The sequence below is a fragment of the Micropterus dolomieu genome, linkage group LG04, assembly GCF_021292245.1.
Source record: "Micropterus dolomieu isolate WLL.071019.BEF.003 ecotype Adirondacks linkage group LG04, ASM2129224v1, whole genome shotgun sequence".
NCBI lineage: Eukaryota > Metazoa > Chordata > Actinopteri > Centrarchiformes > Centrarchidae > Micropterus > Micropterus dolomieu.
In genome coordinates this window covers 10,582,419-10,608,055 of record NC_060153.1, presented here as the reverse complement: position 1 = coordinate 10,608,055, position 25,637 = coordinate 10,582,419, and the positions used below count along the sequence as shown (strand labels likewise).

Below are 25,637 nucleotides of genomic sequence, written 5' to 3'. Positions count from 1 at the left end.
CGGGACAGAGGAAAGGGAAAAGGGGGCGGGGTCTTGATTTACGTAAAAGACAGTATTGACAGTCATCAGATAGACATTCCAGATCAAACTATAGAGTGTGTTGGTGTTACAATCAAACTATCGCCTCAAATGTCATTTATTGTACTTTGTGTATATAGACTACCAAATGCAACAAGCGATTTTTATACTGGTTTAACAAAAATTTTAAAAACATATGAACGAAAGGAAATATTGCTCATGGGAGACCTCAACATAAATTGGCTTGATAAAGGCAAGAGAAAACAATTAAAAGACATTGCAAACTCAATACAAATGACACAATTGATTAAAAAACCTACTAGAATAACAAAAACGTCTCAAACTTTGATAGACCTAATATTCACCAATAAACCAGACAGGATAGTTAAAACATATAACCTAATAACTGGACTATCCGATCATAATTTTGTACTAATAGCCAGGAAATTAAATAAATCAAGATACATAAACAAAGAACAATCAAATAAACAATGCAAATTTCCTCATATTCCTCAAAAAAATCAAGAACATTTTAAAAATGATTTAAATGAAATTGATTGGGCCTCCAAAATTGATAAAGAAAGCTGTGTACATACATGCAACAATATTATAACTGCTATAAAGAATAAAATTGATAAACATACACAGCTCAAACATAGCAAAATCAAATAAAAAGAGGCTCCCATGGTTTAATGAATACCTGTGGGATACAATGAAACAGAGAGATAAAGCACTCAAGGTTTCTCTTAAAACGAAATTAACCACTGATTATTACATTTATAAATCTCTGAGAAATAAAGTTACCATGCTGCTTCGAAAAGCAAAAGCAAATTTTTTTCTAAATTTAATCAAAGAGGCAAAAGGTAATTGTAAGAATCTGTGGAGAAGCATGGATAAATTAATGGGAAGGAAAAAAATAAATCAGGAGCATTTAAAACTCAAAATCAATGGAATTGTTCAAAATGAGGGCTCTATTCTGGCTAAACATTACAATGATTATTTCTTGGATTCTGTATTAGATCTCGCGGAGACTTTTCCTGAAGTGAACTGCTGCGGAGATGATTATGGGGATGGTAATGCGTCTCACTGTAGGTTGCAGAATATAGATGAAGACAAAATTTCCAAAATAATATCAAATTTAAAAAATAGTAAAGCAAAGGATATATTTGGACTTGATACATCACTTTTAAAAGAACATATAACTATTCTAACTCCTGTATTAACAATAGCTGTGAATCAATCTATAAAGGAAAAACATTTTCCTTTGGCGTTAAAAAAAGCAGTAGTCAAGCCGATTTTCAAGTCAGGAGACAAGCTCTGTGTGTCAAACTATCGACCTATTAGCATTCTGCCAGCCATCTCTAAGATCTTTGAGAAGGTGGTGGCAGAATAACTAGTAGAGCATCTCGATCACACTGATGCATTACATCCTTGCCAGTTTGGGTTCAGGAAAAGATACTCCACAGAGTCTGCATGCTTCTACTTGATAGAAGATATTAAATCCAGTCTTGATGGTGGAGGTGTGGTAGGGGCGGTCTTTCTGGACTTGAGAAAGGCCTTTGATACAGTTAATCATCAGCTTCTCATTAGCAAACTATCAGATTTTTTTTCTTTTGACACAAATACAATAGCATGGATTCAATCTTACCTTAATGACAGACAACAATGCGTTGTGGTTGACAATAAAAAATCACCATTAAGATCCTGTAGCATGGGAGTGCCACAAGGTTCCATTCTGGGCCCCCTGCTTTTTACCCTTTACATAAATGATCTACCAACTGTGTGTAAGAGTAAAATCATCATGTATGCTGATGATACGGTGTTATATGCACATGGTAAAACTGCGGAAGAAGTCGCTCAAAAACTGACCAAAGAGATTAAGAAAGTTTCTTTGTGGCTGAAAAACTCATGCCTCACTCTAAATTTAGATAAGACTGTTTCAATGTTTTTCAGAAATCGTTCTAAAATATAAATCTACCCTAATATTTTAATTGAAGGACAAATCATTTCAAATCAAGAACAGGTAAAATATTTAGGTGTCATATTGGAACCAAATGTAGGCTTTAAAAAAGATATAAAAAAGTTATCAAATACAATAAAATTTAATATGGCACAATTCAGATACATTCGAAATTCCCTTACAATCGAGGCCTCAGGAGTCTATCTGAATGCAATGATAGTTCCTCATTTTCGATATTGTATGACAAGTTGGTCACAGGCTACTAAAACTGCCCTCAAGCCACTTGAGTCATTATATAAAACCTCTCTAAAGATTCACGATCAGAAAAGCAGACGATTTCATCACTGTCATATTCTTGTAAAATATCAATTTCTCAGCTTTGAAAATTTGATAATTCATACCAATCTGTGTTTGATGTATAAGATCCTTTATGACAACGCTGCTCCTCCTCTAAAACAATTTATCTCTTTGGGCTCTGAAACAACAACTTGAGCCACTAGATCTACAGTGCGAGGGGAATGCAGGATCCCTAAACGCAGGACAGCATTTGGAAACTCTGCTTTTTCTGGTGTGGCCGCTCGTCAGTGGAATATGTTACCTACAGAGTTGTTTAAAAGTACAAGTTCTTACACGTTCACACGCCAGGCAAAGAAATGGCTTTTATTAAATCAATTTTGTTCCCATATGTGACCAGATGTATGTACGTGTGTATATAAGTGTGTGCTCTAAGGTCTGTATATGAAAGGTGTGAACATTTCCTTTTGTACATTTTTATTTTGTCATTTTAAATCTTATTATTCATGTATGTTTTTTATGTATCTTAACATCAGCCTGCCCAGGGACTACGGGTGAAAATTAACTCTTGAGCTAAAACCCGGTACAATGCATCTTCCCCTTTGAGGTTAATCTTTATTGTACGTTGTCCCTGTTTCTCTAAATAAAAATAAAAATAAAAAAATAATAATAATAAAACACATACGGAGCCATTCCATATATGGTTATTTGCTCCCACAGCAGGTCTGTCTGTACTGCTCAGCGACAACAACAGCCTGGTAACATGCTTCAGGTCTTGGCCAATCAGAAGACAGTGGGCTTTGACAGAGGTGGCCTTAAAGAGACAGGAGCATCTACAGCTTGTTTGAGACAGAGGCTGAAATGAAGGCCTACATGAAGGGCCAGTATAAGATGGAAAATCATTTTTTTGATTCATGCAAAGCTGCCATACAGGAGTCACATAATATCTACAATATAGGACTGGAAAAGCAGTATAATAGGTCAGCTCACCTAAATAATCTACTACCAACCCAATACATTACAAATAAATAGATTTTATTTTGTTATGCTAGTGGCATGACTCTGTCCACCATTTTGGTCCAGGCTAAAATATCTTAGAAAACATTTGTTGGATTAAATGAGATTTGATAGACATTTATGGTCCCCAGAGACCGAATCCTTCTGACAATGGTTATCCCCTGCCCTGACGCGAGCTTTCACTTATGCTTTGAAATGTCTCTAGGTGTATTGCCAAAATGTTTCAATACTTTGGTGTAAGACCAAATACATGGAAAAATAATGACATTCCCATCAGCGTCATCTCTAATTCATCTTTAGTACTAATTAGCAAATGTTAGCATGTTTACATGCTAATCTAATGCCTGCTTATTATCAGCATTGTCATTGTGCACATGTTAGGCTTTTCGTTTTGTTAAAGCGTAAGTCATTTTTTGATTTATTATATCTTGAGTTCTAAAAACCTTGTGAGTGACTGTAGCTACTGGGATCCCAGATTTTTAAACGTACTAAATAAACTCCTAGAAGTTGGAGGGGCAGTTACTATTATTGAGTATACTTTATTTCATATTCAAAATGTTTATTTATTTATTTAGTATTTTCTATGGTCTGGAAAACAGTAAAAAGATTAGCTTTCAAGCTATTTTTGTGATGCTTGATAGTGTTGACCCGGGCTGTTCTGTCCTTTCTGTAACCTTTTTCTGACCAGAGCCTGCAAGTAGAGACCGGCGCGGGACTGTTTTCTTGATCCCACTCCCGCCCACTCCCGCTGATTTTGTGACCATTACCGCTCGCTCCCACAACATGTGTGTTACTCTACCGCCAGTTCCCGCAACTTTTGTATCCACTCCCGCCCGCACCCACAAAACATTGTGACATGCAAAGTAAAAAAGGACACAAATGTTTGGGCTATGCTAAACGCCCGTGTGATGCAAACCAGCGAGGCTGTGAAGTGAGTAAACCTCACTGACGTCAGCGTGTCCCGTTTCCGAGGTCGCCAGATCGAGACAGGCCTGTGAAGCACGTTTTCGTGAGCAGTCGCATGTGCTCTTTTTAATCTTCTTTTCAACTTCGTTTGTTGACTCCATCTTACCAGCGCTACTGCGCGACCCGCCCACAGCACAGTTAAAACTGTCCGCTTCCGAGTGATTTGTGTTGGGTCCCGCGGGATCCCAATACCAATGCAGCTCTACCTGCAAGCATAAAACTCTCAACCTGTATGACATTCATCCCCCCAAAAAGACACTGTATCATGACAGCCGGTGATGAGGACAGTGTAGATAGATAAACATGTTTCATCTTCAAAATTATTCTAAAATATTATAATTCAGATTTTACACACACACACACACACACACAATGCTAACCGCTTTTGAAATTGGCACTGAAATCCACAACAAAATGCAGGCTGTCTGAAATATCATAGTGAAACACTGTAGTGAAGCCAACACTGACCCTTTGGAAAAGGTGAAAGCATGTAAAGGAAAAGACAAATATTTGGACCTTGCATTCAAAAGCAATATTGTGTTAGTGGTCAGGAGTTAAGCCACAGAAAAAATCATACTATAGAGTGACCAAATCAGAAGCATGGTAATGTATTCCAATGAAGATACAAAGCCAAATGGACATGATGTCAAAGCACAGTTTAAACATATATGGGTATATGCGTTTACTGCTTGCAGTGACCAGTCACCATGCACTAGTCAGTTGACAGCTGTGGTGAGTGAGAATATAAATAAATTTAAAATGCATTACTTTGTTGTAGGTTTAAAATGTCTGCAGCAAGATGTGTTCTCCTATTTGGTGATCATGGTAGTAATAATCAGTCTTATTAACAACTTAAATGAGCTCCTGACATGAAGGACTTGCATCAATCTACCAAAGTGAGGATAAACTCATAATGCATCAAGACACTGAGAATTTTAGTCTATGCCCACCCACAGCGTGGGCCTCTACTACATCCGCACCTTGTATATATACAACGGTGAGACCCAGCCTTCGGCTCCCAAATGCCTTTTCTTCAGCACTGAGAACCAAGGTCCAGTGAGGCCTTCAGAATTAGAGGGCTGCGCCTATACTCATAGAATTCGGGTAGGTTCGTATAGGTTTTGCCCTCTAAGGCTATCGCTATTGGGTTAGAGGCGAAGCAGGATGAGTCAACGCCTCACTGGCCCATACGGTACCACCAAGCACAACTCACCTGCCCAGAGCCATAATGAGCCACCCAGTTGCCCGCTGACCGCAGCATTGGTGTTGGCATGTGCGCGAGCACCGATGGCGCGGCCATGCGTAAGTTGGGAAACTGGGTGGGGGGCCCGCAGCCACACCCGTGAGCCCGTAACCATGCTACTCCCCCAACGAGGGGGGGAGGGCAGGGACAGGCCACAGAGGAAATGGTCTGCCTGCAAGATCGGAGCCAGGCTGCATGAAGGCTGCACGGCCAGCTGCAGCTGGTCCACGCAGTTTGACGGCAGCCACTGACTTCGTAGCGACAGTGGCGAGCCGAGGAGGAAATATTCTGATTGTGGCATCGGAGCCAGACTGCATGAAAGCCATCCGGCCAGCTGCAGCCTGTCCGCGTTATGCCACTGCCCTGGTGAGGGGAGGGAGGCAGGGGCTCATCGCCGCACCGCTTGAACGGCAAGGGAAGAGAGCTGGGGAGGCCCGCCATGTTAGCCATTTGGCTAACAAGCAGCCTGTGTGGAGCGGCGATAGGATAACACTACACGCAGGGTAGTGTGTAGTGCTATCCTGTCTGCATAAAGCGTAATGACCGCTTCAAGGGCTCATTTGACACAGCCTGGCTTCTGTGAACCAAGGGGGAACCCCTGGACGCACAGAAGAGCCGTGCCATTGATGCCGTGATTATGCACGAGCTCGCAGGCGGACACTGCCGGGGGAACGTGCATAATGTCAACAGCATCACACACACAGATTTCTTCGTCAGAAAAATATCTGTACTGGGTGTGTATATGTTCTGTCCACACGAAGTGAATGTCCGCTGTCGTGGGCTCATAAAGTTTCTGTGGGGAGGGGTGTGTGAAGGGACCTCTGATCGTGAACAGAGTGTACTGCTTGTTGCTTTGAGCTTCAAGCTGCAGATTAGCCGGCACCTGTTGGTGAGCTGCGGGTGTGTTATGCTTTTGTCCTCCGTGTGAAGAGCTGGCACGCTGCGTGTTGTGTGGCTGTCCTGCCATGATTGCTTTATCCATCAAGAGAGCCTGGGGTCAGGGCCGTATCTGGCCGCAGCGTAGCAGGTGGTGACCACTGTTATGTTATTATCTTTTATACAAACATGTATAAAAAATAATATGAATGCAACAACTGTATAGAGTTGTATTGTGGTTTGGGTTGCAGGTAGTGAGTCACTGTCTTGGTGGTTTTCTTTTCCTTGTTTTGTTCTGTGGCCTGTACTACAAAGGGAGTTCAGTCTACTCAGAGTTAACTCGGGGTTATAAGGCAAACTCAGGGTTGACAAACTCTGACCGCCTACACTGGAGTTAAACAGATGTTGGTTGGTTGAGTCGGTGTTAACTTAAAGGTTCAGTGTGTAAGTTTTAGTGGCATCTAGTGGTAAGAGTTGCGAATTGCACCCCCCCTCCCCTATCCAAGTGAGTTGTATAGCTAGAAAAGGCTGATGGAAACGGCAAAATTCGAAAAAAAAATCCTTAATTTCTCAAAAAAGTTTTTATGCTTGCTTTAGGTGGTTTTAGTCTTTGTCGAAAAAGAGTAAATGCGCTAAATGGGAGATGGAAACACTTTTTCCGAATAAGTTCTGACGTAGCACACTTGTAACTCACGTCTGATCAGCTGTTTCTGCTGTCGGCGTCTTGCCCGGTTGTGCGGAGTTCTGCATACCTGCGAGAATTTCATGCACCTTGTGGATGGTAACGCTAATTTGTGCTGAGAAAAGAGGTGGATGCAAATCTCGGCAGGTAGCCTTCATCATCTGTTCTGCCGAATTATGCATTCACCTCTTAAAGGTCCTTTTCAGACACTTTGCTCTGCACACTGATCAAACGGGGTTATCACTGCATATTTTTGCTGTATCTCAATGAATACTACTTCTACTGAGTGTAATAAAATATTAACAACTCTAAACGTTCATAGAATAGGCTATACACTTAGAATCATTTATCCCCACTGATGAACCCCACAAAGGACATTATAGCGTTTAAAAGCATTATTTGGAGGTGCATGCAATTCTCTGCAGGCTTGCAAAACTCGCATAACACCGGTTATTCCCATAATGTGCGGAGACGTGGCTGGTAGCAGTTTGCCCGCTTGAAACACATTTCTGAGGACCTCTCTCCATTTTTCTAAGATGACCTGCCATCAGGTTCAAGCAACTGGTTTTGTTTCTGGATTAGAACGCATACGTCTTGTTTATTACAGCCATGTGTAACGTCAACTACTGATGTAACGACGCTTGCCGTAGTCTTGTTTATTCTCTCCAAACCAGCTGATGGGAACATTTCAAAAGTACGCTTAAAATTGTGAATATTATATATTATTGTGAATATGGCTGTTGTGAATATTATTGATACAGCCACATCAAGAACTTAAGTGATGTCTCATACTACTTTAGCACATTATTTTATTTTACTGTGATCATACTTTTTGTTACATCTTGGGAGGGTTGGCTCATGTGGACTAACATAACAAAGTAAATGAAGAACATCTCAAAAACTATCACATCTGGTGCATCAAGTATGACAGATAACAGGAAAATGTAAGCCTCACTGTTTATCCACCACAGTCCATTATAAACCACATAATACATGAAGTTTACAAAGGCACTGTCAGGTGAGGATCAAGGCTCCTCTGGCTTTGCTTAATTAAATAGATAAGCAATCTGCAAATCTTACCAAAACGTCTTTTTAAATTTTTTTTTAAATACAACAGAAACACAAATTAGTATTGACAGCCATAATTTCAGCTTGGGGTAAAACGGTGCAATGTTTTTAATGGGCATTTAGCATGTGAAAGTACAAATTACACATTTGTGTGCACAGTGGCAAAGCACTACCCCAAAAAAAACCAAAACGTTTTTTTAATGCAGATTCGGAAAGTATTCATTATTGGTCACTTGATAGGCACACGGTCATGTTATGTATCACTATTAGCAGTAAAATAAATACATGTTTTCCACCAGGGCAGTATTCAACAGAAGTTTGCTGATCTGAGCTTCCATGCTGTTACCGTTTTATTGGCAATAATATTCATCAGCGGTTTGTCTCAGGAAGGTAAGGGCACATTTCTGTCCACGTTGCAAAGCCATAAGAGCGCTGTAGAATAACTACATTAAATTACAATCCAACAACATACTTTTTTCTACCAGGGCAGAAAAAGTTTAGCTGGCTGATTTGAGCATTCATGCTGAAAGCTACGTTTTATTGCCAATTAGTGATTAGCTGATTGTCTCAAGAATGTGACTGACAAAGCCAGAGAGCGCTGGAGAGAGAGAGTCACTACATGAAATTAATCCAACTACATATTTTACACAATAAATCAAAGCACAGCGCTGGAGAATAACTACACGAAATTAATCCAACTACATGTTTTTTCTACCAGAGCAGTAAAATTTTAGCTGGCTGATCGCTTCCATGCTCTAAGCTAACGTTTTATTGCCAATTACTGATCAGCTGATTGTCTCCCTAAGGTAACCGGAAAAGCCAAACCACAGCACTGGAGAATAACAAGGCTACATGAAATTAATCCAACTACATACAAGGTCTGTCGGTGATCATGGTCAGCTTCTTGCTAAAGCTATCAAACAACAGCTTTCATTTGTATCGCTATAGTCCGACTAACTTAATTACCTGCCCAGCAGAAAACAGACTACTTCTGCTACGCTTTGAAAACATCTGTCCCACATCAAAGCCTTCCATCTGGGAACATCCACACCGATTATGTCCATGATTTCTGCCGTCAGCTGTCTGTATCTGTCCCAACTCCTCTGGCTTCATGGTATAAAGATCCACACACTGTCGGCTCACGTGCTAAATAACACGTGTGCTCGTTCATTTGTCCAAATGTCACTTATCTTCTTACTTCTAATAAACCAGAGAACTACTCAGAAACTGTTTATTATAATTATTATTATTTCCTCTTCTTCTTCTAGGGACGCATTTAATGTAGTGACGGGCATCTATACTGCTTGAATTATACAAGCAGAAGAAGAACCCCATGATGACGAAACGCGCTCTGTAGCGCTGTTTGTCCGTTGTCGGCTATTGTAGAAACATGACGACACAATACTGCGACCTCCACAGAAGGGGGTACAGAGTTTTTTTCGCAATGGCGCATGCTCCATATTTCTCCAGAAGAATGCGTGTTGATTGTGTCAGGATATGAATATTGATATTGAATGTAAAGACAAGTTAACAGCTAAATATAATATATATAAATTGATTTTTGATTTGTGATTTTTTGTGACTTTACTTTCAGGGAATTTCCGATTTTTGTTCTTGTAAATTTCACACTTTCATCTAGGATTTTTTTTTCTCAATTATTAATCCCCACCCTGGGTCCGTATGTTTTGGACACGTAAAATAGTCAATCTAAATATGTGAAAACACTCAGGAGAATTATATTAATGAATTAAATAAATAATTCAATTATAGATGGGCTACATCTAAGAAACTGTCCCGTTAGGATCTCCTCTCTAAAATCACTGAGGCTGCAGGGCTTGTTGTACGTAACCTAATGCAACCCTGCAACCGCAGTGGAACAAGTCAGGATGAAATCTAAAAAATATTTCATCAAGTGGTGTGTATTAATATCCATCTTCTCATCATTAACACTGAGTACAGATGTGGTGTGTAGTCCACATATACAGGGTAACCTTGAGTTACCCGCGAACAAAACCTGCTCGGAGCAGTTTAGAGATGCAGCATAAATTGCCATGCGAACAGACCTCGGTTAACACCTATCCACCGTTCATTGTACGGGTTAATCGGGAAGTTACACCCGACATCACAAAGTTACTCCTGAAGTTACCTGGATAAGCCAGTTCTATTTCGTATAGGCTTCGCCCTCTAAGGCCATCGCTATTGGGTTTACCCCTACTTGCGCATGTGCGGCAAAGATAAATTTTGTCTACGCCCACCCACAGCATGGGCCTCTCTTACGTCCGCACCTTGTACATATACAAAGGTGAGACCCAGGTGCCATTTTTCTTCAGCACTGAGCTGTCTAAAGAGCAGAAGATTTGTCTAAAGAGCAAAAGATTTTCCAGACGGAAAACAAGAAGAAGAGCGATGTCTTCCAGCAAGACAGCCAGAACGTGGGCGAGACGCCGCTACAACTGCACGGGTGTGCAGCATCTGCCACACGGGCTACATCGTGCTGGGTGATCTCTGTCCCCGCTGCGAGGCGTGCCTCGGACCGGAGCACGCCGGCTGAGCGCTCACTCTCGGTTCGCACTGCCCGTTCTGCGCCCTTCTCCCACCCGAAGAGTGGAGCTGTCGGGCGGATAGCTTTGCCGTTCAGGATGAGGAGGTGTGGCGGTCCACCCGCTCTCTGGATGAAGCCCTCGATCTGCTGTTGACGGAAGAGAGGGAGTTGGATGGCTCCTCGCTTCCCCCGTTCTGACCTCCGATGACGCCGGCCTCGGCGCTACTAGGTTGCCACGGCTAGGCAAGCTAACAGGGAGCTAACGTTGAGCTAATAGATAATTAACGTGTTAACGATAGTTAACGCTCACATGCAGTCTGCCTGGATCAGTCGACCAGGGAGACCATGTGTACCCACGTTGCTCCACATTAGCTGCGGCTAATGACATGTAGCAACCGGATTGCTTGCTGCTGGCCGATCCTCGGCACTCAGAGCAAACGACTGGTAAGCTATGGGTCAGGACTGTGTGTTTTACCTTGTTGCTCCTTTTGTGGAAGACACTCTGTGCCTGTCTCAGCCGAATCAGCCACACCAAGCCCACATTTCCCACACTGTGTGAGCCAGCTGCTGTTAGCAGGCTAACCTGCAGCTCGAGCTCAAAGCAACAAGCAAAAAGGACCCTGGCCCGCTGCTGCCTCAGCTGAGTCAGCGGCCATTAAACACATTTCCCCCACACTGTACGGACCGACTGCAGCTGGCTGGACAGCCTTCATGCAGCCTGGCTTCGATGTCACAAGCAGTTCATTTTCCATGTCGCCAACCTCTCCCTCCATCCCCTCACTAGGGTAGCGGCAGGGTTATGATCCACGAGTGCACCTTGGACGCGTTTTTTCACATTCCCGTCATCCCAGCAGACAGGAAGTTCCTGCATGTCTCTTTTTTTGGGGCATCCAGTATCAGTACAACCGCCTGCCATTTTGTCACTCTCTGGCCCCAAGAACCTTCTCCATGTGTGTCGAGACGGCCTTGGGGCCGCTGCGGCGGGTGGGCATCATAGTCCTGTTTTACCTGGACAACCTGCTGCTGCTGGCACGGTCCCGGCGACGGGGCGTTGGTGCAGATGGCCAAGCTCGTTGCTCACCTGTCTCGCCTGGGTTATCCACGGTGAACTGGGAAAAATTGCTCCTTTTCCCTCCCAGACACTCGGGTGATCAGGCTACTTTCCTCCCCTGGGCATGGTGCTGGATTCCCCCCTCACGAGAGTGCGGCTCTCCCAGGAGCGAGTGGACGCTCTGACAGAGCTGCTCCACCATGTGGCTCCACCAAGGGTGGTGAAGGTGCTTTCAGTCATGAGGCTCCTGGGCGCACCCCCTGTGGCCTCCTCAGCTGTTGTATGCTTTTCCGCCAGTTCGGCACCTTTCGGACAGCCTGCAGTTTTCAACCTTGGCGGTCATCCTGGTGGCTCCAGTGCGCACGAGCGCGTCGTGGTTTCCCTGCCTCCAGCGACTACTGTCGGGTCAGCTGTGGAAACTGCCCTGGAGGGAGGATGTCCTCTCTCAGGCGGTAGCCGTGGTCCGGAGTTATTCGCTTCTCGCTGAGCGGCGGCACCTAGAGGTTTTAGGTCTCTCCCCGGCGGTGGTGTGCACCATCCAGGGATCGCTTATACTCAATCCTCTAACTCCTCCAAATGGTTAGTGTTCCGACACCGGTGTTTGGACCAGGAGTTGGACGCTGTAGCTTGTACGCTGCTCTAAGCAGTGGGCCTCACTGAGCCTTGGTTCTCAGTGCTGAAGAAAAGGCACTATGGGAGCCAAAGGCTGGGTCTCACCGTTGTATATATACAAGTTGCGGACGTAGGTGAGGCTCACGCTGCAGTTGGGCGTAGACAAAATTTATCAGTGCCGCGTAGGGGTAAACCCAATAGCGATGGCCTTAGAGGGCTGCGCCTATACTCACTATGGGGTAGTGATGGTGTAGTGGATGAGATGCCTTTGGTGGGAGAGACCCGGGTTCAATTCCCCACTGTGACCCATCCACCATTGTGTCCCTGAGCAAGACACTTAACCCCTCGTTGCTCCAGAGGCGTACGACCTCTGACATATATAGCAATTGTAAGTCGCTTTGGATAAAAGCGTCAGCTAAATGAATAAATGTAAATGTAGAATCTGGAGTTACAATACATAACTATCGTTACCCCGCTTCGTAGTACAGGCCACTGTTCTGTTCTGATGGTCTGACTTCGTGCTCATCCTGAGTGTGGGATAAACTTGCCCCTAGTGCATTGACTGTGAGCTCTCCTAGCACTGGGTTAACGTGTCTGCTGGTCAATATTTACTGAATGTCAGCTAGTGTGTGTTTTATGGGGTCATTGATATCTCAGCCAACCTGTCTCTTTGTGCTTAACATTGTTTTAATAACGATTTTTTGATTAATAAAGGTTTAGATTTTAATCTAACTGCTTTTTGGTCATACTTGCCTTCAGGGTGCTAGGGACCTGTTGTTTGTGGCTCCAAGGGGGGCCTACACTGTCACTATTTGCTTAATTTATTTGTAGTATTTATTTAGACAATGTGTTAGTAATTCAAATATATATATTTATTTGCTTCGTTTGGGCCCCTATGTACAAGCTTCAGATAGCTTAAAAATGGTTTCCCTTTTCACAAATCTGCATTATTTCTAATGACTGTACTTGTATTTTAAGGTTTTGTGAAAAAACTAAACTGGACTGAACTAAACTGAACTGAGCTTGGCATCGTTCAGCGACAAAGACTAAAACTAACGCTGAAACTACTAAAAACTAAACTAAAACTATACATTTTCAAAAATAAAAACTAAACTAAACTAGCAAACGCACATTAAAAACTACTTAAAGCTAAACTGAAATTGAAAACATAAATTGTCCATCAATTGTATTTCACCTCCAGGGACGGACTGGCGCAATAATTCAGGCCGGGATTTTGACTCGACCCCAGGCCACTTTGTTCACACAAACCACCAAACCGCGAATTTTTGTGGACAAACCAATAGATACCAAACCAGGTATAGTCTTTGCCATGTTCATCTACTCATCAGACATAAAACAGCAGAGAATCAAAATAAATTAAAATACCCTGTGCAGACTCCCGATCATATATCAACAACAAACTGAAAACAACAGAAATTGAAAACAAAAAGTCAAAATGAAATAAAAGTAAAAACTAATGAAAAATCCAAAACTTGGGTAATACTGATAATAATATTTTTATTTTTATATTTTTTGTGGTATTTCTATGGTGATACTTTTTAGTAATACTATAGTGTTTTTGTACGGGCAGTCTCCCCTACACTGGGACGCTGACAGAAGGTCCGTCTATTTCATGAGCTCATACTAAATGGTGCACGATATTCATGTTTTCCGTATTCATTTTAATGGCCAGAAATAGTTATTGCAGTAACAATAAATTAACACCAACACCAAACACCAGCATGCTGTATGTAAATGCAGCCACAGCAGCTACACAGTCAACAACAGGAACTAATGCACGAGAACTGAAGGGAGTTGAAGACGGAGAGACAGCGCCTGGACGAGAGAGAGTGATCCAGAGAGAGAGAGAGAGAGAGAGAGAGAGATGACCCATGACCAGTTCATCATAGTTTATAATAATGCAGTGCAGTGAAGATACAGATGTTTCATAGATGAGACAAGCATCTATAATGCGAATCTGTCTGTCTGTCACTGTTAACAGAGATTTGAATTGATGTTTTTTATAATGCCTGGTTTTAGGGATACTAAGAGGGTTGCAGCACCCCTTTTTCCTGTGTCCATGTCTCTACACATTGAGTGAAATGGGTGAATTATAGCTAAGGCCGCCTCTGGTGTTCTGTGTAATCAAGGTTTTCTTTCCTCAATGTTCCCACTACAGCCTTGCTTCACATGCATTCAGAAAGCAAAAGTAATTATTCTTGCTCAATGCAAAACCTGACAAAGAAAATTAAATCTGCATGTCAAGCTACACAACTTAATTAATTGTTAAGCTTCATACATTTTTTTCTTTCCAATCTCACCAGTAGAAATTTAATGTAATATTTTGTATGTTTTTCAAGTGAAGAAAAATTATATTTCTACTGCATCTCCAATATTAATTAAACAAAATGTCCAAACATTTTCAAAGCAGAAATATTAGTTCAAGTGATTAACCAAAAAGCATAAAGGAAGTTATTGGTCCATGTTATATTATTTATATGTTCTATTTTGCAGGCTGTGTTTAAAACAGATTCTCATGAACACTAAACAGGCCAAGAAAGATTAAACAGATTTGGTGGTGGTCTGGGATTTACCCAAATAGACAATAAATGTTTTAGCCACAGCAATTAAATTAACATAGACAGAGGCTTAAATCCAAATCCTAATGGTGTATATATACAGTAACAGTTAGTTTGATAAATGTACTGCCTTGGCAGATGCTTTTTGAATGCCTCCTAGTTTTAGAAAAAAAGATCAGAAAATTTGAAAATTCCAAACCTCGTTTTTTTTTTTTTCCCTTAAAGGCAATAAAGTGTAAAATTTGCATATTGTGGCTCAAATAATCCTTTTTCTATTCCATTCAGATAATGAAACAGAAAAGAGATACTAATTACCTGGAGCCACAGGCTGTTCAGTGGCAGACAATTACAGATTGCTTCTTGTTCTTTGACATCTAGCGTTGAAAGATCATCACGTTCAGTTACTAATTGGGTTGCCCTGGATCACATCTGAATTCTTGAATGAATTCCACTATTTCATGCATGCTTACCTTCCTTTTAGCCCTGAGCTGTCCATGATAGTTATCAGATGAGTCTCCTGGAATCTCCCCTCCCCACAGAGTCACCCCAACGATGGTGTAAGTGATGCCCATCACCACTAATGGCAGCACGTAGACCATAACTGTAACTATGATATGATACCTACGAAGAAAAAGGAGAGAAGCCTGAAGAGTGATTACATTTATAAAATATTTATACATATATACTATATTTATAGTCTATATAGAATTTCACACAGAAATTTGACATTGTACCTGTTGCACCAGATGAATGTAGGTTTGATCGAAATTATTAGTGTCTACAATAAATTAACACTCACAGCTACAGTGTTTCAGCAAGTGCCCCAAAACAACATGTGTTTGCAGTAAATAATTATGACAGCATGCAAAGGAGGAAGTCAGGTGAGGTTACTGTAGAGCAACAATGTCCGTGTTGGAAGGAGGTCAGTGTAGATGGACGTCAACAAAGCATTGGACTGGAGAAAGACGTTCTTTTCTGGTTTCCTACGACAATCACTTCAATCAAAAACTTGTTTTCTTTTAAGCATAACCATAATTGTGGTTAGTCATATAACCTTGACGATGGATCAAACCAACATGTTTCCCCAAACTTATCGACATTGTTTTTGTGCCAAAACCTTATCAAACCATAACAATACTGTACAATACATATTATATTTTAATTATTAGTTAATTTTCCACAAATGTGATTTGAAACGGTTTTGACAGGCAGTGACAAATTACGTCATCCTGCCAATAGGGACATCAGTACACCAACAGCTGCACCTCCAGTCATAAGTCCGTCACGCTTCTGAAGTGTGTGGACAGCACCATCCTTACTGGGCTAATCTCTGGTAGGGATGAGTCCACCTACAGGTGGGAAATTGACAATCTGGTGACTTGGTGTGGACAAAACAACTTGAAGTTCAACGCTTGTATCATTGGTTCCCCTGAGAAGGTGATCGGCTGCAATCTCCCAACCTCCAGGACCTATACACCTGCAGTAAGGTCAGGTAAGCAGAAAAGATTGTTGCCAACCCCTACCACCTCAGACACAAACTAATTTAGACACTCCCCCCGGCAGGAGGCTGCAGCCCATCAGGATCAAAATCTCACGCCACAAGAACAGTTTGTTCTGAGCTGGCCTCATCAACGTGGCCTGGGACACGGACATGGACTAAGATGGACTCTTATCCGCCCCTCTCCCCAACAGTTAAACACTACACATTACATGCTCACCAGACTATTCTCCTAAAAAATAGGCAGGTGTGGCTATAATGCTGTAAAGTAAGAATGCTTTCAAAATGTTAATAGATTATATTTATCAATTCACAAAATACAAAGTGAATGAGTGAATGAATGAATGAATGAATGAGGTGAACAAAAAACATAAATCAAATAAATTTTTGGTGTGACCAAATCACACCTTTGCCTTCAAAACAGCATCAATTCTTTTAGTAACACTTGCACAATGTCAGGGATTTTTGTCAGCATATCTTCAGGCTTATTATTAAACAATTATACCAAACAGGTGCCAATGATCACCAATTCAATATGTAAGTCGACAATTATTTAATGAAACAGCTGTGTGAGAGGATAGTCCAAAAATAGGATAAATAGGATACATCTGAACTTAGACAAAGCCGTAGCAAAAGTTAGCTGAAGTGGAAAGGACTGAGTTACACTTCCTGGTATTAAAGCAAATTAGAGTTTTTATAAGAGAAAGTTAGTAAATATTTCTCACATGAAGGGGTCGTCGGCCATGCGGGGCCAGGCCACGTAGCAGAGGGTCCTGCGGGGCAGAGTTCGGGTGGTGGAGAAGTAGCAGAGAGGGAAGGCCAGAACCACAGCCAGGCTCCAGATACAGACGATGACTCCTGTGGTGGCCTTCGCTGAAAGACGAGGCTTCAGGGGATGGATGATGGCCATGTACCTGCAGGTTAGAAGTCAGTAGATTAAAAACACATTGTGTTTGAAACCTCAACAACATATTCAATTCTTGATAACGAATTTGAGAGATATGGATTTATATATTTTATTTATGCCCTATATGTTTTAAGTTTTTGTTTATTCATGTATACATTACGGCATTTTTTTCCCCAACCCTTTAGGTTTTTGACTCCTTAAAATTAAGTTATGGCATTACAGTAAATATATGACTCGTGAGTTGGAAAAGTATTTCACAAGAAAAAGTAATGAAAAGTACACATCATTTTGTGAAATAGAATATTTCTTTCCTAAGACTTTAATCATGTTGTCACCCCTCAGGAAGCACAGCTGTGTGTAATAAAGTCTGAATAGAAATCCTTTGGCTTCATTCAGGCATTTTAACATTTTCCCTCTACATTAATAATATAGATAATTTTCTGCGAGGTTGCCTATAATAGTCCAATAACGCTGTGGTGTTTGATTGTCAGGGAAATTGATGGATGAATCATTCATTCAAAAAAGAAAGACTGTGATGAGATTTAGTTGGAACCACAGTGAAAGTGGCAGAAGATTACCGGCTGAACTTGAACCCAACTCAGGATGCTACATGATTTTCAATTGCCTGGTAATGCAGGCTCAGAGCCGCTAATTCAATCTTCATAAGATGATAAAAAATGGGCCTTGTGTGTCACCTTAGTGACTGGAAATCTCTGAGGCACTACAACAAAGATGCCCCGTCTATTCACCAGTAATTGCTTAGCATTTATTTTGAGTGTCCTGCTGGCCCTTGTGGATGGCAGTGTGTGAATAGCTTGTTAGATGTCCAATCAAAGGATATGCCACAGCAGTCTAGAGTTATTTGCGATCCAAGAAGCTTGCACAACAGTGGCTGAATAGACTTGTAACCACTGCACACACAATGCAACACAGTAACCACAATGCAACGCAGGTAACCCCTGAATAAAATAAATAGGATTACACACCAATCACATTTGCTATGTCAATATCTACTGGAGTGTCAGCATCAACTGGACTTCACAGATCACAGAGACATTAGAGCAGCAAATTAATAAATCATTTAATGTTTTTTGTTCAATCTGGGAGTCTGTGATGCCTTAAAGCTTTCAGACAATGTATTGTTTTGAAACCACAACACCATTGTGTGACAACACTAACTAAACACTCACTTTATCACTGCCTGGTGTTTAACTAACAGAGATTACCTTAGATGAGACTTTCAGCGGCAGTAGCCAAACATTATGTGCGCAGCTAAATGTCAAGTGTTGGCTCAAATGTTCTCAGAGGTGTGGAGTATGTTTAATGTTTCACACACCCTCGCCTCACAGCATCATATGGTAAAAATGTATCACTTCGTCCAAATTACACCTAACAATTCCACTAATGGTGTTTTGCAATGCAGACAGGTTTTGGTTTGATTTGTTTGGATTTTGAGATATCCACCTTGATGTTTCTGCTGCCACCACAATTTACTGAACTGGACTTTTGCTTGCGGCGCAGACAGCATTGAATTATTCTTCTTTAAAAATTCAACATCTCATTCAAGCAACAATGTCCCCAATTACATTGGATACTGCATAGGCATTACTTTCAACAGTTTTCATAGACTATTTCCTCCATTGAGAGTAGTTCCAGTGAAAACTGTTAACAGCAAAGCCTGTGAATTATCCAGAGTAAAAGGAACATTATCGCTGGAAAGACACTTTGCTGTTGTTGATTTTTTTAGGAAGTAATTGTTCAATGTTATTGGCACAAACACAAATATCCATTAACTTAAAGTACGTGGAGGGAGAAATCTCAGAGATGGATCTCTCAAACTGGACTGATTAAACCAATATTTGCATGAGTTTATACCAAACCGGCCCTTTATGGAAAACAACACTTGTTATTCTTAGAGATCTGTTCCTTTTGTCTCCTTATCCAGTTCTCCCTGCGTTGCAGTTTACATATATCACTACACTTGAAGCTCTAATGATGTGACATCCAAAGCTTCAACACAAGAACAAAAAAGGTGTGAGAAATGGAAAAAGTCAACAGCCGTGCTACCATAAAAAACTTTAAGGCTTCTGCAGTTACCTTTCACACAGTAATCTGCGTTTATTTTGCTGCAGTGCCTAAGGAAACACACTTGGAAGCACAGAGAGTGAGCAGGAAGGACAAATTCACAGATGATCATGAACTGTGGCCTCACGCCATTTCAAGACATCAGAGCGGAGACAGCACCATACTGGGGTTTCGAAAAGCATGACCCGAGGTTACATCTACATCATGTAGGTCATGCCAATGTTCTCTTTCTCAGTACACAGTTGACAGAATCGAATGGACACTGCAGACCAAAAATACAAAAGCATGGATGTTGCTGTAGAGGAGCCAAAATGAGCACGCCCTCAGGAAATGCATTGTTCCCTTTTTGTGTCAAGAAGAAGTACAGGAGGAGAAAACACCTTGCAGAAAACGACAACACACTTTGACTCTTGTACACTATCTGTAGACACACACGGCGTGTGCATGCAGCTTCTTTTTGTTTTCATTATGTTCGGCCTGTGGCTGCCTCCTTCATCAGTCTAATCCCTTTATTCAAACATTATGACGTATGATGGACCACTGATCAGTATCAAAGGCCGGCAGATACTGATGACTGCATCACCACATTACTGGAAACCACAGGGGCAGGAACAGAGAAAGAGATGGAGGAACAAAGGAAAAAAGAGTAAAGAAGATAAATAACACGAGTGCATGTGACAGAGAACAAGAGAGTCAGAGAGCGTAAAAGCATTGAGGAAAGGATGATCTTTCCTAGGGTGTTGGCACAGAAGGAATCACTGCATCACAGACACTTAGCGAAACAACAGCTGCAGTATATGATTCCCTAGCAGTAAAATAAATGTAAAAATAAACATGGGGCCCATTTGTCACCCTGCTGTGCAACCTCCTTTCCAGTATCACAATGCAAATCACAAACAAGGAATTTCCCACTCCACCAGTGAAATACATGTATGCTTGAATCAGCAGGGAGCACAAGCTCTGATGAAATAATGTGGGGAGGAAGCATAAAGCCCAAAATATGCCATCATTGGAATTTAAATTAAACTAATGGGGACTCCATGCAAGGAAGTTCTTGCATGGGCATGAGAGCAGAAAGCACATCCAATTGCTTTAACTGCATAAGCCTTGAGAAATGGAGTGCAGTTTGTCTTCAAGCAAGGCAAAACAGTGATCTGAGTTTTTTAAGCACAAGATTACATTTTCAGCCACTGCTGGAGGAAGTCAGCATAACCAAGTGGAATAATGAGAAACGAGATGTCCGAACAATCATGCATAAAGCACATGAGATGAAAGTGTTCGGTGACAAGGATTTTTGTCTCCCATCTGTAACGTTATATCTAGGACATTCATTTGCTGTGCATGTGATTTCAGAGCTCTGATGATTAAGGTGTGTAGACGGCAGTCTGCATTAAAATTGAATATTCACCCTCATTGCTTTTCCCTTTTTTTTCAAAACACAAACTAATATTGACGATTAGTGTATTTCAGTACAGATATGATTTACACAGAGACGCATGTAAGAATAATCTAAATGGAAAGTAAGACTCTTTTAATAAAAAACAAAATAAATCTAGGCCTACCCACACATGTAGTTACTGATCACATATAGAGAAAAAGGGGTGAGGAGGATTTATCATCATCAGTCATTCGTTAAATATTGTTCTTGCAGCATTTCATAAGCCCACCTGTCCACAGCTATCGCAGTCATGGAGTAGATGCTTGCAAACACCGATGTGACCGGGAAGAAGTTGTGGAATTTGCAATACGCTTCCCCGAAGTACCATTCCCCGTGGGCAGCGTAGATAAAGTTTATCAAAGTGTTAAACGCGGCCATCGACGCGTCCGAAAACGCCAAGTTTAGTAGAAAGTAGTTTGTCACCGTCCTCATCCGCTTGTGGGCAAGAATGATCCATATCACAATGAGGTTTCCGAACACCGCCACCGCCAGAACGAAGCTGTAGGCTACGGACCAGAGAGCGATGCGCCACGGAGGCTGCACAAACTGGTTGGTATAGTTGGTCGTTAAGTTGGATCCGTTCTGTGGAGCTGCCATCCTTTTCTCCTTTCCCACCGACTACTGTGAATGCTTTGGTTGTTCCACGAGTCTAATCTACCTACTGAGGTGTAAATCTAGAATGGTGGAAGAGGTTTTGCGTATATGCACCATAGGGCGCAACTTAAAACACATCACCATCACTAAAAACAGATCCCTACAGTTTTGTCTCAATTGTTCGCAATTTCAGTATAAAGTAATAGTACTACCGTGCTAAATTAAACGCGGTGAAATTTTACATGTAACAAGTATCCTACAGTGCCTGTTGAATGTGGGTGTGAGCGCACAGGCTCTCCTCCAGCAGGCAACAGGCAGAGCGCCGTGCGCACCCAGTGACGCGTAAGTGGCACAAATGGCGAAAGAGATCGATTGATTCTTGCAGCTGCTGTTTTAAAACGTCACGGAGAACAGATGGGCCACGCAGTCCCTCTCCACGGTATATCATCAGTCAGCGAACATTGTGTGCCTTTATCTTGTGTGACCCTTCAGATGATCTTGCGTTGCAGTATTTCAAAAGCGCCACAAACAGGATATTGAAATATTGGAGTCAGAGTGTGTACAAAGATCCACTTTTTTCCATCCCTTAGCGGTGGTGTTTATAGACTCCACACACTCCAGTGCCACCTCCTTCGTGGTGAGTTTTCATCTACTCTCAAATTTTGTATGACTCATCATTTTAAGGCTGCTCGGCCGCTGTCTTAATGCTTCCCTTATTACTGTCTTAAATCGCCCTCACTGCGCACCAGACAGAATATAAATTTATAATGCATCATCACAGTGCTGGTAGAATGGCTGTGACTCTCCCCCTTTCTCTGACATCAACATTTACAACAAACAGGCTGAAGTTCCCTCCAGACATCCAGCTGTTCACATCGGATGAACCTCCCTTATCTGCTTACATAGCCTTTAGTGCTATGGTAACCTCTACAGGGTTACATTTACATGTCTTCCATGGCTAATCCAATCCAATCAATCAAGTAAAGCTTTTCAACAGACAACTATGTTTCTGCAGAGGAATACAGTGATTGCAATCTCTTGTAGTTCTCACTCACACACATACTGTGTACACAGGGAGGACACTGTGTGGTTCCATTTCACTTTCTCTTCTTGAAATTCATCTTTAGTTATTGATAGTGTTTACAGAGAGATACAGAGCCACAAAGGTATCCGGACCAAGATCCAAGTCTGCAGAACTTGTAGGCTACCACATCACATTCATTTCTAAACTCTATAGTCTTATTCACACTTTTGCCCTGATGCTTAAAGGTATGTTTGAGTTATCGAGACTGTTGTGTGGTGCAGAAACAAACCCTAAATAATCCCTATTGAAGAAATCACTGAACCATTACAAGATGATGTTAAAATGATTGATACTGTAGAGATTTAAATCAAGGGATTATGTGTGTGTGTTTAAGGCCCAGGCTGCAAAAATCAAATGAGTTTTTGTTCTGCTCTGCAATCCCGCATGTTAATGCTAATTGAAATTCATATGAGACACTGACAATTTTGTCCCCGAGGATATGTAAATACTGCCAAAAGTATCATGATGGACACTCAGCTTAATAATACAACAGTGTTTGCAGTATGAAAATAGAGCATACATATTCAGTGATTAAGTTCATATGAATTCATGAATTTCCATATAAATATGCATATTGATATTAGGTAGAGGTCAGTATTTAGATTCTGATTCGTGGCACTTTTTTTTCTTGTGTGAACTGTAAGAAAACATTTATTTAAAGACCTAAATTTAAGCAACATTACAACTATTTTTCCCCCCAGAGAGAGTTGGTGAAAAGGCAAAACAAACAGCAACTACAGGTATGCAGATTATATTGAGGTAACCAATTACAGAAGGCATGGACCTCATCGCTACGGCTTTCACTTTGGATCTTTGATCATTATTCAAAACTCTGAAAGGTTCATGAGTTGTGTACTGTGCTATCTAAGCGACCTTTATTAAAGAGTGGTGGAAGTCTTATAATCTCGTCGTAACTGAAAAATGTACATGGCCACATGTGACACATGCAGGTATGAACTAGATACATACGCCTAAATGGGAAATCCAGTTTACAGAAGTACTGTGGCAAAGAGCAATGCACTGACTTACATACAAATTAATCACTTTTTTTTTGAAAGACTGAAGATTTTGGTTTTGCTAGACCACAATGTAATGGTCTTTCGGGTTCTGATGTAAAACAATTATTTCCTAGTAGTTCCTTTGCACTTGAGCTTTTTAGTTCCCTTCAGTGGATCTGCAGACCTGCACTAGATCAATATGATATATGATTGAAGCAGTGACATACTGGCTGTGCCAAGTGTAGTTAAATATTTAGAGGCGTCCTGATGGACTGAGGAATCCTGTGGAAATTTAATCTACGTTTCATAAATACTGCTCAAAAACAAAGAAAGTCGAATGTTTTTTGTGATTGACTGACACAGGTTATAACTTTGAGGCTGAGAAGATGAAACCAATTTTCTTTAGGATGATAGTGCTCTGAAACTGACATTTGATATTCACCTAATGATGATGAAAACCTCTCTCAGTAATGTCAATAAATGTATTATTTAATTGACAGTCAGTAGAGACAGACAATATGGGAAGAAAGAGGGACATTGTGGATACATAAAATGACTAATTTCAGGTGCCTCCTGACACAACCTTCTGTGTCTTTTGAAAGGGAGAAAAACAACTTTAGGGCCCTATTAATTGTATTGTGTACATGTTATCAAAGCAGCATTCAACATACAGTAATAACTGTCAAAGAACACAGCAACACAGCAAGACAAAAGATCCAAGGTTAAAAAAAATGCTTCATTTGCATGTACTGCATATTTTCACAGTCATGTCTTGACCCCTGACTGTTCTCTCCTCTGATCCTTGAGACTGGCTTCTTAATGAGGTATCTGTGGGCTCATTGTCTGGCCGTGGCTTTGTTATGTGCATGTTGCATGGCATAGACTTGATTGTCATAGGTAATTACAGTTTTTGACATGATGTGTCATTTTTTGGACTTCTCTCGTTTATCTTGTGAAAATATCAGGGCAGCAGTTGCCTAGCTTCAGCTGCAGCGTTGTGGTCAGCTCTCGCAGCTGCCTCTGTGGTGTGTCAGAACTCGTGTCAGCGCTTGGGGCTATTTGCTTTGATCAATTCAAAATGTAACCGGGGACAGCAATTTATTTGCTAATGAAAGAACATTAATCCTCAATTATTTCTCAATTAGTCCATACCTCAGACATTCAAAGCTGGACATCATGTTCCTAAGAGGAATATCATGTTAAAGCTTTACTTTGTAGCTTTTTTGTGCTTTACTTTGTGTGCAAAGCGTGTGTTACCATTGAACACTAACAGGCTGTTACACACCAATCAATTAAAACGTCAAGACAGTTTTGTCAATGTAGCCTTGTCTAAAATGTACTGCATGCATATGGACTGACCATATGTTGCTCTAATGATGCTGCATGGACAAGCAGGACAAGACTGGAGACTAACTTACATCTAGAGCCTAAAGAAAACTCGTACTGGACTGCAATTATCTGTGAATATCAACAACTATTCTGATTAAGCATAAAGCACCCTCGCTCCTTGAATTATGACTAACTAACTAATGATGAGGACCAGCTGAGATAAGTTATCTGTATAAATGTTAGCGTAACAGCGGCATATGGAGAAAGTGATATGGTTCTCCTTCCTGCTATTAATGCAGGGTTTCTATAAGTCTGCCCCCTTGCTGTGCTCATAATTACTGTACTTTCACACTGTAACGGCAATAGCTAGGCATCACGTTCACCACACCGCGCATTCTTTTCTTCCCCACATGCAACATTACTGTTTTATGACCTTTGAGAGAGAGAGAGAGAGAGAGAGAGACGGGGTGGGGGGGGGGGGACTGTTTTGTCAATACAGCTCCATTAAATTAGTGACAGGTGTGAAACTATCATGAGATGGCTGTTGCTCTGGACCAGGAGGACAATATGTTCCTAAGTCTCTTGATATCCTCGGAGATAGACAGCGATGGAAGAAGTAGATCCTTTAAACAAGTCAAAGTAGCAATACCACAATTAAAAAAAATACAAATAAAAGTCGCGCGAGAGGGTAGAGTTTCCGACAGAACATGGGGAAAAACGGAAGTGTTGGGTCCCGCGGTGTAGAGAAACGGCAAGGGATGTACTTTGGTTTATCGATACGAAGGATATCTCCATA

The 25,637-nt window shown here is 41.3% G+C and overlaps 1 protein-coding gene and 1 long non-coding RNA gene across 3 annotated transcripts in view; one reads left to right on the top strand and one right to left on the bottom strand.

Moving 5' to 3' along the window:
• tacr3a (tachykinin receptor 3a) overlaps nt 1-21,514 on the bottom strand; it is a 47,018-nt gene extending 25,504 nt beyond the window's left edge. The window contains exons 1-3 of the mRNA XM_046047697.1: nt 21,066-21,514; nt 17,132-17,320; nt 15,379-15,529 (exon numbers count right to left, since the gene is read on the bottom strand). Of these exons, the coding sequence (XP_045903653.1) occupies nt 15,379-15,529; nt 17,132-17,320; nt 21,066-21,433 (708 nt within the window). The 5' untranslated portion in view covers nt 21,434-21,514. The remainder of the gene's footprint in view (nt 1-15,378; nt 15,530-17,131; nt 17,321-21,065) is intronic.
• LOC123969923 lies at nt 16,008-20,766 on the top strand. Of its 2 annotated transcripts, none has more exons than XR_006824821.1 (4): nt 16,008-16,653; nt 17,138-17,326; nt 19,259-19,345; nt 19,446-20,766. It is a non-coding gene; the product is annotated as an uncharacterized LOC123969923 (long non-coding RNA). The 2 variants fall into 2 exon arrangements; XR_006824822.1 differs by having other exon boundaries at nt 16,008-16,674.
• Nucleotides 21,515-25,637: the final 4,123 nt, after the last annotated feature.